This window comes from Eulemur rufifrons, chromosome 28, assembly GCF_041146395.1.
Source record: "Eulemur rufifrons isolate Redbay chromosome 28, OSU_ERuf_1, whole genome shotgun sequence".
NCBI lineage: Eukaryota > Metazoa > Chordata > Mammalia > Primates > Lemuridae > Eulemur > Eulemur rufifrons.
The window spans coordinates 20,403,286-20,418,190 of NC_091010.1; the positions used below are offsets into that span (position 1 = coordinate 20,403,286).

The 14,905-nt window shown below is 38.6% G+C and overlaps 1 protein-coding gene across 3 annotated transcripts in view; it reads right to left on the reverse strand.

The window, feature by feature from the left end:
* Nucleotides 1-14,905, reverse strand: part of MICU1 (mitochondrial calcium uptake 1) — a 195,981-nt gene that overhangs the window by 28,389 nt on the left and 152,687 nt on the right. For all 3 annotated transcript variants that reach the window (XM_069460023.1, XM_069460024.1, XM_069460025.1), the window contains 2 exons: nucleotides 5,603-5,740; nucleotides 771-879 (listed from right to left, as the gene is read on the reverse strand). In XM_069460023.1, coding sequence (XP_069316124.1) covers nucleotides 771-879; nucleotides 5,603-5,740 — 247 coding nt within the window. The remainder of the gene's footprint in view (nucleotides 1-770; nucleotides 880-5,602; nucleotides 5,741-14,905) is intronic.

Consider the following 14,905-nt stretch of genomic DNA (forward strand, 5'->3'; position numbering starts at 1 on the left):
AATAGTAACTGAATTTATATGAAGCAAACAGGGGGTACGTACTATTCTCAGCCACGAGTTTATCTTTTTTTTTTTTTTTTTGAGACAGGGTCTCACTCTGTAGCCCTGCTACAGTGTAGTGGCGTCATCATAGCTCACTGCAACCTCAAACTCCTGGGTTCAAGCGATCCTCTTGCCTCAGCCTCCTGAGTAGCTGGGACTTGGGAGACATGTGCCACTATGTCTGGTTAATTTTTCTATTTTTTGTAGAGATGGGGGTCTTGCTCTTGCTCAGACTGGTCTTGTACTCCTGGCCTTAAGTGATCCTCTCACCTCAGCCTCCCAAAGTGCTAGGATCACATGCGTGAGCCACTGTGGTTGGCCAGTGAGGATTTTATTTTTAAAAAGAAATCTTTAATATATTAATAGGAAATAAACCAAACCATTCCTTCTCATCAAAGACATAAATTGCATAGTGACTTCACATTATATATATAATGACTCTGGCTCAGCTGAGGGAAGTTCTTGCAGTTTCATGCTTCGGTTTCAGCGTAGATGCCTATTTTCAAGGCTAACCATTTAAAGATGGGCACCTATCCCGACTACAGCCTTTAGCACAAGAAAACTTATTTGCTGAGCTTGGCATCTCAGGGTGAAATGCAAGGCTCATATGATGTCAAACAAAACAAAACAAAGGCAAGAAAAACCAATATTTTACTGTTAAGGCAGTCACATAAAAGATTACAGATTCAGTGTTTATACCTTCAACAACAGCTCTTATGTTTTATTACCTTTATCAAGAGATGCTCCAGCCATATGGTAAAAACTCAATGCAGTGTCTACATCATTAATATTCTTTAGGAAGGTAAAGAAGTTCTCCACCTCCTGAAATGTTAGACCCTGAAAGAGGAAAGATGGTAAGGTAAGGCTGTAGCACAAAATGCAGAAAACTAGGCAGTTATTCATGTCTGTAAATCAGAAATTTATACCCACGTCGAGAACAGAAACTGAATAAATTAGTCAAGGAATGTCAAATTTGTATACAATAGGGGGAAAAAACTCCAGAATTTTACCCCGAGAAAGGCAAACTGGCTACTTCCCTCTCACAGGTAAAATCTGACAAAGCTTCTTAGAATGATGGCTGGATGCCTTTTATGAAAATATTTCTAACTGTGCTCTCCAATTGGTCACACCATCTATTATGACACTTCCTAAAATGGCCTGCAGCTACTTTATCTGTTCTACATCTTAAGAACTAAGATCAGAGTGAGGACTTCCATTTTAATAATCTGCTCACAGGCCAGCTAAGCATTTCTGAGACTTAAGCTAATTAAAGAATCACCAAAATCAGTGATATACAGGGAAAGGGTTTCACTATTTAGCAAAACCCAAGCACTGGGGAAGTTATTATCTCAATTTAAAAGCTACTGACAAAGTGATTTGCCACTTAACATTAATCTGATGAAATTATGTGAACAAAGAAATCCTTTTCAAAAGCTGTTCAAAGAATGAACAGTTCAATGAATCTCAGATTCTACTTTCTATGATGGCTCAAGAGAAAGTACCGGGATTCTTTCATAGGGAGGAAAATTTGTCCTATTTGCCTTTTCCCCACTTCTCACACATCATGCTGTGATAGAAATCAATACAGTTTCTGAGAAGTGAAAAGGCTGAGAATGCCCCAGACACTGAGATTAATATTTTAATAAAGCATCGGGTCCTTAAGGCATCGCAGATGTTGACTGGCTTCCACTTAGTGCTGCTCCTTTCCTGATTTCCATTTCCCAAAACTACAGAGACCAAGGACCTACTTCAGGAACTCAATAATGAGGAAATCTTAATACGGACAATCTATAGTTCTTTCCCAGTACCCTCCAAACTCAGGCAATTGTACCTTTTTCGTATTATCAATCAAACTGAGAGCTAAAATACTATTGGTGTGATTATGTCACATGATCTTTCATAATTTTTTTCCCTTCGAATCGCAGAACTTAAAAAACTTTTTATTGTGGAATATGATGACCATATAGAAAAGCACATAAAATATAAATGTACAACTTAAGAAACTGTTGTAAAATGAATACCCATAGAACCTCCATACAGGTCAAAGAACAGATTATTAGCATCCCAGAAGCCTCCTCCCTTCCCCCAACATGCTTCTTCCCAATCATAAGCCCCACCTCCACTCCCCCCACCCCCAGTGATAATAATCACTATTCTGACTTAGGGGATTCATTTCCTTTTTTAAAAATAGCATTACTACCTATTTATGCATCTTTTTTTTTTTTTTGAGACAGAGTCTCACTTTGTTGCCCGGGCTAGAGTGAGTGCCATGGCGTCAGCCTAGCTCACAGTAACCTCAAACTCCTGGGCTTAAGGGATCCTCCTGCCTCAGCCTCCCGAGTAGCTGGGACTACAGGCATGTGCCACCATGCCCGGCTAACTTTTTCTATATATATTTTTAGTTGGCCAGATAATTTCTTTCTATTTTTAGTAGAGACGGGGGGGGGGGGGGCAGTCTCGCTCTTGCTAAGGCTGGTCTCGAACTCCTGACTTCAAGCAATCCTCCTGCCTCACCTCAGCCTCCCAGAGCACTAGGATTACAGGTGTGAGCCACCATGCCTGGCCTCATTAACTCTCATTTTAGTTAATTGCTGTGTTCACAAACTATTTAATCAACATGAGAGAACAATCAATCTTAATCTCCTCGCTAAGGCAGGCTAGAAATTCTTGGCCTGAAGTAATTTAACACCCCAGAATTTCATCATCTGACAAAATTTGTCCTTTCACTTCAGAGCTCTTTTGCAAGGTCTTCAGGTCCTAAAGTAACGCCTGCCTAAAGCTAAAATATTCCTTCAAGGCAGATGTCTCCAACACCCAATTTATTACTTTTAAATATAAATTTATAATAAAATATGAATTAGCCTATCATGATAGATAATTAACTTAAGGCCAAATCAATGTCCGAACCAACCTATATGTCTGGTCAAAATAAAGGAGCATTTCTGAATGCAAACACTATGCTTCCAGCATGGGGACTAAAAAAATCCACCCATATATTTGTAATCAATTTCCTTTTTTTTTTTTTTTTTTAATTGAGACAGAGTCTTGCTTTGTTGCCCGGGCTAGAGTGAGTGCCGTGGCGTCAGCCTAGCTCACAGCAACCTCAAACTCCTGAGCTTAAGCAATCCTACTGCCTCAGCCTCCCAAGTAGCTGGGACTACAGGCATGCGCCACCATGCCTGGCTAATTTTTTTCTACATATATTTTAGTTGGCCAGATAATTTCTTTCTATTTTTAGTAGAGACGGGGGGGGGGGGGTCTCGCTCTTGCTCAGGCTGGTCTCGAACTCCTGACCTTGAGCGATCCACCCGCCTTGGCCTCCCAGAGTGCTAGGATTACAGGCGTGAGCCACCGCGCCTGGCCTGTAATCAATTTTCTGAAATTACAATTTCCAACAGGTATCAGCTGGCTACTGGGTAGTGTAGATGTGCTCTCTGGGAAAGAAATTCTCTCTGTCACTTTCCATTAATGATGAGTTCTCCCCACAGCCAAGAGAACACCTGTTGTGGGAAAAGGCTGGGCTGAGTTCAGAGAAGCTGACGCTTTCTCTTAGAGCCCAGTCTGCCCTCATTTGCAGCCCGCAGCCTGGTTCAGAGGTCCTTTTGACTTTTCAGCATCCAAAACAAAGAGGAAAAAGTCTGGCTAATAAGAAAGGCTTTCCACCAACTTGGGGCAATGTTATTCATGCAATATTTTTTGCACAACGACTAAGAAAACTGGGCCAAGCACTAGCAATCCTATTTCTTATTTTCCGTTATTGAGTCTTTAAAGCTAGAAGGCCCCTTATAGCAAGAATCTAGGACAAGCCTCCGAAATCATGAGGACAATGAGGTTAAGTGATTTGTTTAATAAACATGGAATCCTGAGGCAGGACTTGATCTCAAGTCTTCTAGCTTCACGTCTACCACACCACACCACCTTGGCAATCTCTCATGGAACATTTTTAATGCCAAGTCAGATTCCTGGTCATGGCCAGATGGTAGTCATTGTCCAGTGGGAAAGGTATTGGGCTGGGAATGAGAAGTCTGGGTTCTAGTTCTAGCACTACTGTGTGTGTGTGTGTGTGTGTGTGTGTGTGTGATCTTCTAGAGGCCTGACCTCTTAACTGGTCTCTGCTTCAGTCTGTCCACCTCACCCCCTGATACTGACTCATTTCTACCATCTGCCCTTTTCTTTTCTCATGCTAGGGATGGCTGGTTTTGAAGGGTATCAGAGAGCAGTGTCGAATAGTGTTGCCACAAATCCATGGTCTCTAATCCTAATGCTGCTCAAAACACTGTAAATCATCTCTTTCTAAATTCTCTAATAGCCTTATTATCAGTCTTTGCTTCTATGCTTGCCTCTTTCCAAATTATTTTCCATAAAACAACCAGGGTTATCTCTTTAAACATATATATAATCATGTTGATTCACTGCTCACACACTTTAATAGCTTCCTATTGCACTGTGAATAAACTCCAAACTCCTTCTATACTTATAAGGTCCTGCAATGTTCTGGTCCTCATCTCAGTCCATTTTCCTCCTTGCTCAGTATGCTCTAACCACACGAGTCCCCCCCCTTTCAGTTCTTCACACATGCCAGGTTTGTCTTTCCTGCCTATTATGGACTAAATATTTGTTACCCTCCCCGCTGCTGTCCATTCATGTGTTGAAGCCCTAACCCCCAGTGTGCCCAGTGTGTTTGGAGATGGGGCCTTAGAGGAAATAACAAGGTCAAATGAGGTCACAAGGGTGGGGCCCTAATCTGATAGAATTAGTGTTCTTATAAGAAGAAACGCCAGAGATTTCTTGTGCGTGCGTTTTCTCTCTCTCTCTCTCTCTCTCTCTCCATGCACACACACTGAGGAAAGCCCATGTGAGGACATATCAAAAAGGTGTCTTCCTCCAAGGCAGGAAGAGAGCCATCATCAGAAACCAAACTGACTGGCACCATGATCATAGACTTCTAGTCTCCAGAACTGTGAGAAAATAAATCTCTTTTGTTAAAACCACTGTCTGTGGTATTAACAGTTTGCTACAGTAGGCCAAGCAGACTAATACACTGCCTTAGAGTTTTGTGTATGTGATTTCCCTTTGTCTAGAGCCTCCTCTTTCTTCTTCTTGGGAAGATTTCCTTCCCAAGGTGCTTAAATGGTAGTGTTTCGATGATTTTCTCCTTGGCCCACAGTTCTACTCTATAACACCACTCTTTGGGCAGTCTCATCTGCTTTCACGGTTTTAACTCTAACATAGTGCGTTGATGATTCCCAAGTCTACCTTCATGACTCAGATGGCCACAACTGAACTCTTTCTCTTCCTATCTAAACTTGTCTCTCCTTTAAAATTCTCAATCTCAGTTCATGATGCCACCCTTTTCCTGAAGAAGAAACCTGGGGTTATTCTGGACTCTCTCCTCTTCCTCACCCATTGCTCATTTCTTTCCTCCCTTTGGACCTCAGGTACCAGAGATGATCTAGTTGTGATCCTTGGTTCATGACATACTCTCATCATTATGTTAGCACCTTTGCAATAACCATACATTCCTATGGTTTCTTTTCGTCCTCTACCCAAAGCTACTTACCTTTCCTTCTTTGAAGTGCTTCTTGAGCTGCTTCTGCATGGCGGTCAACTTCTTGGACTGCACCCCACTGTAGGCCAGCAGCATGCCACCGAACTGCCTCTCAGTAATTCTCCCATCCACAGGGTCATGGCGTTCAAACTGGGAGGGAAATAGAGGGTTCCTGGAGTCAATGGAAAGTATTTTGATGTGGAACATTGAGCATCCACTCTTTTAGGTAGCAGAAAAGAGCTGATGGCTGGGATTGTGTTTTTGAGCTACAATTCTCAACAAGATCTGAAAAAACGACTAAGAAACAGGTCTATTAATAGGTTCTTATCCCAGATCTGTCACTCACTGTGGCTTTAGGAAAATCACCCTACTATTCTGGGCCTCAGTTTCCTCACGTATAAAACAGAACTGCTATAGCATCTCACAACCTCACAGATCAGGAATATCCTTGTAGAAATAGAAACCATTTTAAAGCTCCATACAAATTCACGCCATTATTCATAATAAGTGCTGTCTGGATCATCCATGTTCCTGCTCCTCAGAGAAGACTTAAAAGCTAATTATAAATTTGATCAAATATGCCTATGTAAAGTCATATCACTTCTTCAATCTGTACTTAATATTGTTATACACTCACACTTTTAAGGATTTTAAAGAAGAGTAATGTGTTTTCAAGTTTTCCCTAAAATGGTAATCAAATGTTAGGGCATCAACAGAGCTTGGGGAAAAAAATGCATAGAGTATAGGATGCCTCCATTAGACTTGCTCACCACAAAGCTACTGAAAAATCATTAAATATATTTAAATATGCAGATGGAAAGGTTAAGTATAAAGGACCTCTAGCTTATCTAAGTGACATCAGAAAATTAAGATTTTCACTTAAAAATGGAGACAAGAAAGTTATCTCAGTCCCAGCTACAGTGTTAATGATACTTATAAATTTATAACTAATAAAATGGCTACAGATACGCCCAGTAACCATTATAAAGCAAAACCATTTGAAGATGATACAATTTGTCCTTTTATTAGAAAATAAGTTACTGGAAAATTTCAGATTCCTACATGGCAGGGCATACATAATTCTGTTCTCTTAAAAGGGGTATACATAGACATAAGCTGTTGCTAAGTAAGGTCACGCCAACAAGCATTTCCTGAATGTCTGTTAGTTGTCTAACACTGTGTTAGTCACTGTGGGGTTTAAGAAAGAAGGAGAAAATTCAGTTTCTGTCCTCAGGGACCTCACCTGAATCTAGTAGGGAGATAAGACTTACATATGAGACACAAAATAAGAAAGTCAAGAGTGAATTCTCTTTCAGTTCTCATTTTCTCAGTTAGCTTGGTAAGTTGATATACATCTTAATTTGTTTCCTCACTGGTGAGACTGTGTCAATGAGCAAGACACAAGAACTATATTTTAATAATAGCAACAATTTACTGAGCACATACTATGGGCCAGGGACTCACACCCATATATTCTTTCATTTAATCACTGTAACAGCCCTATGGAAAAGCTCCACTTTGTAGATGAGAAAACTGAGGCAACGCGCAGCTACATGTGACAGAGCTGGGATTCAAACTCAGCCCTGTTTGGGCCCAAAGACTATCTCTAAACATCACACCGTTCCCTACTTCTAAGCAGCAGTACATATGCAGCCTGCAGGACAGCACTATGTTGTTTTTGATAATCTTATAAAGGCAGGAGGCTTAGTCATATTTAAATGAGAAGCAAAACTATTTCCAAAGACATCAACATCATCAATATTATGTGAAAGCCTCTTTTTCAATTCAACCGCTCAATATTTCATGTTTATCACACCATCACTTCTATACAGCTGATTAAGTTTTGACAATACCATAAGTTTTCAGGATTCAATTTAAGTTTAATTTATGGCTCAATTTACTATCCTGAAATAAAATGGAGGACTGACAGAATGTTCTAAGTGGGCATACCTTTTACAATGTTTACATCAGATTTTTAGTGAAATCTGATACCTGGGCAAAAAGTTCATCTATGAGCTTCCTCAAGGCAGGTGAAACAAAGCTGTGGTCCCTGCTCTTCAGGCCAGGCTTTAACGATTTAGACCGTTCATTCTACCTTTATCCAGAAGATTTCACAGCTATAGGGCAATCCTGTATGTTTGAATTAGGTGAGTTTTCAGCTCCATCTCACAAGAGAGCTTTGTGATTGAAATGTTTCTTGTTCATAACACCGGCAGCTCAAGGCTTATGAAAGGCCTTTAATCTCTGTTCTCCATAGGGGCACAAAGCCTCACCTCTCTTATGTTTCAGACAGTAAAGAAAATTTCCAGTGGAGATGGTCAAGTAACAATTACAGTGCTCCGATTAGCATCTTTACTAATGTTCTTTGAAAACTCAGACTTGCCTTTTGGTAATGAGTTCTATCATTATTATTTTTAAATGATTGGAACCTGAAAGGGCTTAAAAACCATAAAATTGAGTTTGTCCACATAGTGTGGCCCGGTTCAAGTTCACTACTTTAGCTCTGTCATTTGACTTTGGGCAGCACCTCTCCATTCAGGTTTTTAGGCTCTTCTGAGTCAAGACTGCCTTATTTCTGAGGTCTTAAACATGGCTTGAGGCGGCCAAGGAGAGCTGTTTCTCTTTACGCTCAAAACTGCTAATAGAAAGACTTGAACTAATGTCTTATTCATTCAAAATTTATTAACTGAACATCTTCTATGCTAAGGCTAGGGATCTTTCAAGGTACTATTTCAAGGACCCTCATTAGGGTTAAATTTTCAAGCGCAATAGCTAAACATCATGTGGCTCTAGGGGTCAAGTGTGTATAGGTTGAGCATACCTAATCCAAAAATCCAAAATCTGAAATGCTCCAAAGTCCAAAACTTTTTCAGCACTAACATGATGCTCAAAGATCATGCTTAAAGGAAATGCTCATTGGAACATTTGTTTTTTGTTTTTTTTTTAATCTTTATTCCCCTTCCAATTAGACTTCAAAATAACCCATCACTGGAACATTTCGGATTTTGGATTAGGAATGCTCGACCAAGAAGTATAATGCAAATATTCCAAAATCCAAAACAATCCAAAATCTGAAATACTTCTGGTCCCAAGCATTTTGGATAAGTGATACTTAACCTGTATCTTAAGCCTGGACAATCTTGTGCTTGCACTCCTGGAGTGCCATATGCATGCATCAATCCCCAAGGTCATGGGAGGGTCTTTGGGGAAAGACAGAAGCAATTACAAAATTATCACAATGTAGAAAACTTCTAATTGTCTATTTGGAAGCAAATCATTGGCTTGTATTTTACATAGCCATACGTATGTCCCACTTATATTGGGAACTTTTAAGTTCCACTTCAACAATTAAGAAATTCCATTTGATTTGATCTCGTGGCACAGAAGGTAGCATTCTAGCACACCACCCATCCTCTGCATTGTTTTTCTGTATCTAGGATGAGAGCTTAACAGCTGAGTATTTTTCTTTCTGCAGCCATTGCCACTTTCTCAAGTGGATACAAGCTGTTGTCTCTCTGTTGTTCTCCAGGAGTCTGCAGGGCAGGCAAAGAGAGGCCAGAAAAGAGGAGCCAAAAAACTGCCTGCAAGATTTTTCCTGGCTTTCTGTTCACACTGTGCCTCTTGTTCCCACCCCTGTCCCTTGTCCTTTTGGAAGGACAGATGGTCCACACATATCCAGATGAAATGACTTAAGGAAGATGGGAAGCCAAGAAGAGAAGAAAACATGTATTATGAACAGAGGCTAAAAATAAGGTTAGAAAAAAAAGTAAAAGGAAAAAGAAATCAGTATTTGCAAGTGGGTCTTCATTTATTAAAGACATTTGAGGTTCATGTATTCCAACAGATATAAACTTCAACCTTATTCTCTTTCATACAATTATCTTTCAGGGGACTGTCTACACCCAGAGTAAATCCTCCCCTTATACAAATATTTCAGAAAGGTAAGTTTCTTGATAGGCTTTTTCTAGTTTCTGAACTGCACAATACTAGATTGCATTAGTGATCTCAAGCCTCTGAGCTGAACACATCTCTGTTTTTCAAGCTTTGTATGTGGCTCTGAGATCTTAACTGTGCTACTGCTGCAACTGTCAGGAGTCTCAAAATAACTCTGTTATGCCCATCAAAAGGAAAAATGATTACAAGCAAAGTTCTCTAGCATAAACCCACCGAGTGAGTATGACATACACATTTCATAGTTTGAACTGAAATCTATGTTTCTGAGTCAGGCACAGTGGCTTGTGCCTATAATGCCAGCTACTTGGGAGACTGAGGTGTGAGGATCACAGAGGCCAGAAGTTTGAGGTTGCAGTGTGCTATGATTTCACCACTGCACTGTAGCCTGGGAGACAGTTGAGATCCTGCCTCTAAAATAAATATATAGATAATGAATGAATGAATAAAATCTATGTTTCTGCAATTGGCAGACGACAGAGGGCCCCAGTTCAGATTGCCAGGAGCCCAAATTTTCTTGATCTTTAAATAAGAGGCATCTTCACTGCAAATACTAATGTGGTTGTCTTTTGACTAACTGGCAAGATGAGGAAGAAGGCCAATAATTTGGAATGGAGGCAACATAGTTCAGTACCCTCAGCAAAGGCAAAAATAATCCATTAGAATCTTGGGCCACGAGATTATAGATCACCAAACTAAACTGTTAAAGAGTTTTCTACTTCAAATCCAAAGGATTCCTTTCATTTTAAAATTTTTAAGAAAGTTCAGGCTGGTGATCGAGTCAACTGACTAAATGATGTGAGTACCAATTGTATAGTCAGGCCAGGAAAAGGTTAGCCTTCCACTCTGACAGCCCAAAACAGGAACATAATACGACTGATGAATGAACATATTATAGAATGATTAAAATCAGGATATATTTGATTGAGGGCATCAAGGAAAAATATTTTCAATCTGAAACAAAGGGTTTCAAGGTTTGATAAGTTTTGGTTTCATTCCACAGAAGGTAATACATTGAAGTGGCTAAGAATAAGGGCTTTCGAATCAGCAAGGCCTGTGGGTCCAAATTCTGGCTTGAACCCTTGCTGGCTGTGACTTCAGGCAAGTGGCTTACCTCCTCTAAGGCTTCAGAATCTCTTTACCAAAAAAACAAGATAATATTTGCAACCTCAAAGTGTTGCAAGAATTAAGCAGGATAATATATGTGAAGAAATTAGCATACAGTTTGATGCCTAGTCAGCATTCAATAAATGTAGCAATTAGTATTTTATCACCATGACATCACATCAGCTAAAAGCCTCAATTATTTTGTTCTTAGTCAGTATTAACTAAGTTAAATTACTATTTCTTATCCTTTTTGCATGATTGCTTTTGCCCAGTCTTTGCTTACAGAATACCACTATCACATTTGAAGAGTGGAAAAAGTAAACACAATATTATTCAACGCAGTGAAGTGATTTTAAGATTAAACTACTTAGAAGTACCCTGGCCATAATTACCAAACAGAAAACCTGGCATAAAGGAAGAGTTCAATCATATGTATTGAGTGAACACAGACAAAGCACCAGAAAATTTACAACACTTCTGTCCTGCTGTTGGGAGGATTTCCTGTCTGAGGCAAGGAATATTTCTACATTTATCGCAATACCTACTTCCATAATACTGACTTCTGTAAGGACAGTCTTGAGCATACCATTCACTATGTATTTGAGTGCTTACTACTTGCCAGGTGCTGTCCTAGGATCTTACCTTAGATAATCTCACAATGCTATTTAATAGGTACTACTATTATTCTATTTTACAGACAAGAAAACATAGGCAGAGAGGTTAAATAACGTGCCCACACACCTAATCTGGGGAGAAATTTCTCTCTGGTCTCAGTATCAGCACAGTTGATTTGTTCTTATTTTAACACATTGGCTGTGTGGATTGTATTTAACTCAGGCTAGTTTTGAGCCCAGGGCCTCGTGAAGCAAAACCCTGTAGTCGGTTTGTGAAAATCTTACTGGTTGATGTTCTTACTGTTACAATTGACAATTTAATTCTAAAAACATGGATTGTGATGCATATAACTCACACACAGAAAATAATAAAAAATTAGAAAGGATCATTTTGTTCTAATAAAACACCGTGGCCCCAGGGAAAAAATGGTTTTTTTCTAATGTGGCAGTCAATGTGTTAAAGGCACCATGAATCGTGTTTCACTTTTTATCCTGGTCACTGGAGAGCTTAGAGTCAAGTTTGTGGTCCACCTCTAACAAGAACAGGAGACTTTCTGATTTATATTTTTCACACTCTTAGCTTTCTCTTTCTTCTGTTTTTTAACTTTGTTTAATTTCTCAGCAAGTTTTTACATTCATCTCACTGAATGTACTTTCTAAGGCTTTCTGAAATCCTTTCTTGAACAAGGCAAGATAAAAAAGGTATTAGACATCTAGGTTGTTTCAGTTTTCAGATATGATAAATACCACTGTGAAAAACTTTTTCTGAACTTAGAAATTATGAAATAAAAATTTATGGGCTCTTTAAAAATTTTATCATGAAATATGTGATATATACAAAATAACATATTAATGGACAAATTAATGGACACTTAACTGAGAGAGGAACCATCAGCAGAACAGTTGAAGCCCATGCCCCTGCCTTCCCTAAGAGGTAACCACCATATGGATTTCTTTTTCTAGTGCCTTATTATTATTTTTTAATAGTTTAAAACAAATGTTTGTATTACTAAATAACATATCATTTACTTTTGCTTGTCTTTGAACTTTATAAAATGGTATCATACTGGATATATTGTTCTACAATTTGCTTTTTTCAATCGATATCATTATTATTATTTTTTAAGACAAGGTCTCGCTCTGTCACCCAGGCTAGAGTGCAGTGGCCTGGTCGTAGCTCACTGCAACCCCAAACTCCTGGGCTCAAGCGATCTTCCTGCCTCAGACTCCTGAGTAGCTGGGACCACCACATCTACTAATGCCACCACATCCAGCTAATTTCTTTCTATTTTTAGTAGAGATGGGGTCTCACTCTTGCTCAGACTGGTCTCAAACCCCTTAGCCTCAAGCAATCTTCCTGCCTTGTCCTCCCAGAGTGCTGGGATTACAGGCGTGAGCACCACACCTGACCCAACGTTGTATTTGTAAGATTCATCCATACTGATACATTTAACTGTGTTTCTTTCATGTTTACTGTTACAGATTTCTACTGCTTTGAAAATACCTCTATTTATCAATTTTCCTATAAATGAACATCTGAGTTATTGTCAGCTTTTTGCTATTATGAACAAAGCTGTCATGAACATTCTTGTAAACGTTTGCTGGTGAAACAGAAACAAGAGTTCTGAGTCTAGGGTATATATCCAGAAGTGGAACTGCTGGCATTTCAAGATAGTATCCAATTCTTTTCCAAACGCATCACACCAATACTTTTATCAGCTATGTAAAAGAGTTCCCATTACTTCACATCTTTACCAACACTTGGTATTGTTGGACTTTTCCAATGTCCTGGGTGTAAAAATGGTAGGTGTAAACTCTGTAATGCTTTTGAGGTGTTTTGCCAAATTAATTTCCAGAAAGATATATCAATTTACAATCCCAGTAGTATAATGAGAATAGGCATTTTTTGGTATCCTTAACAATATCAAATATGATAAAATAATCTTTGCTAGAGGAAAAATAACTCATTTTAATTAATATTTCTTTGATTAGTAGGTTGACTATTTTTCTAGCATATGTGGTGGCCATTTATATTCTTCCTCTGTAATTTTTTTTTTTTTTATTTTAGAGATGGGGCCTTGCTACATTGCCCAGGCTGGTTTCAAACTTCTGGCCTCAAGTGATCCTCCCACCTCGGCCTCCCAAAGTGCTGAGATTATAGGCATAAGCCACTATGCCCAGCATCTGTGAATTTTTTGTTTATGTTCTTTGCCTATTTTAAAATTTTTTTTTTTTTTTTGAGACAGAGTCTAGCTCTGTTGCCCAGGCTAGAGTGCCGTGGCATCAGCCTAGCTCACAGCAACCTCAAACTCCTGGGCTTAAGCAATCCTTTTGCCTCAACCTCCCCAGTAGCTGGGAGTACAGGCATGCGCCACCATGCCCGGCTAATTTTTCTATATATATATTTTTAGCTGTCCATATAATTTCTTTCTATTTTTAGTAGAGACGGGGGTCTCACTCTTGCTCAGGCTAGTCTTGAACTCCTGACCTTGAGTGATCCTCCCGCCTCGGCCTCTCAGAGTGCTAGGATTTCAGGAGTGAGCCATTGTGCCCAGCCTTCTTTGCCTATTTTAAAAACATGGATGCTGATATTTGTCTCATTAGCTTAAGATTTAAAATATTCGCTTTCTGTTATTGTATTGGAAATTTTTTTGTCCAGTTTGCCCATGTCTTAATTTTAAGTCTTTTTTATGTATGCAAATTTTAAATCTTTATTGTAGACACATGTATGGATCTTTTTCTTGTGAAAATCTTACTTGTTGATGTTCTTATTGTTACAATTGACAATTTAATTCTAAAAACATGGATTGTGATGCATATAACACACACAGAAAATAACAAATTAGAAAGGATCATTTTGTTCTAATAAAACACCCTGGCCCCAGGGAAAAAATTGTTTTTTTCTGATGTGGCAGTCAATGTGTTAAAGGCATGTTGCAAGTTCTCTCCCTAGTTTTTATCTCTTTCCTTGTTAGATAAGAAGCTAATTAAATGCTCACCTACAGTTTCTTTATTTTAAACAAAGAAACATAACTTTAAATACTAAAACATATTCCTCAATATCAATCAATGATGACTAAATCCTTAGAACAAAACAGCAGATCATCAGCTAAATTTGTTTTGAAAAGTCCTCCAGTCCAAACTTTTTAACTATTCTGAATGTTTGGGAATTTAGACTAGAATAGGGTCACTTAAACCTAATTTAATCAGATTTCCTTAAGGAGGGAATAATCTTGAGTAAATTAAGTCCAGTTAACTTCTTTTTTTTTAGTTTAAATGTATATAATTAGGTATGAAACGATGCAGAACGTAGGAAAAAATAGTTCCGTTCCAAAGAAAAGAAGGCCTAGAAGGGCTATTATCCTTATTTAGAAAAATTCCCCAGATTGTGAAAGGATAATCCATGTTCTATCATTATAACAGCAAACAGTTATATAGCACTTATTATGTGCCAGATCCTATTTTAAGTGCTTTCCGTACATTAACTCACATAGCATTTTAAACTATATAAAATTTATTAGTTATCTTTCATTAAGACCTGATCAATATGAACAAGACTTAAACTCTGGCAAAATTAGCTGCTAATTATTATTCCAACCAATGTAGTTAATGTTTCCACATGAGATTGCTAAAAATTTTAAGA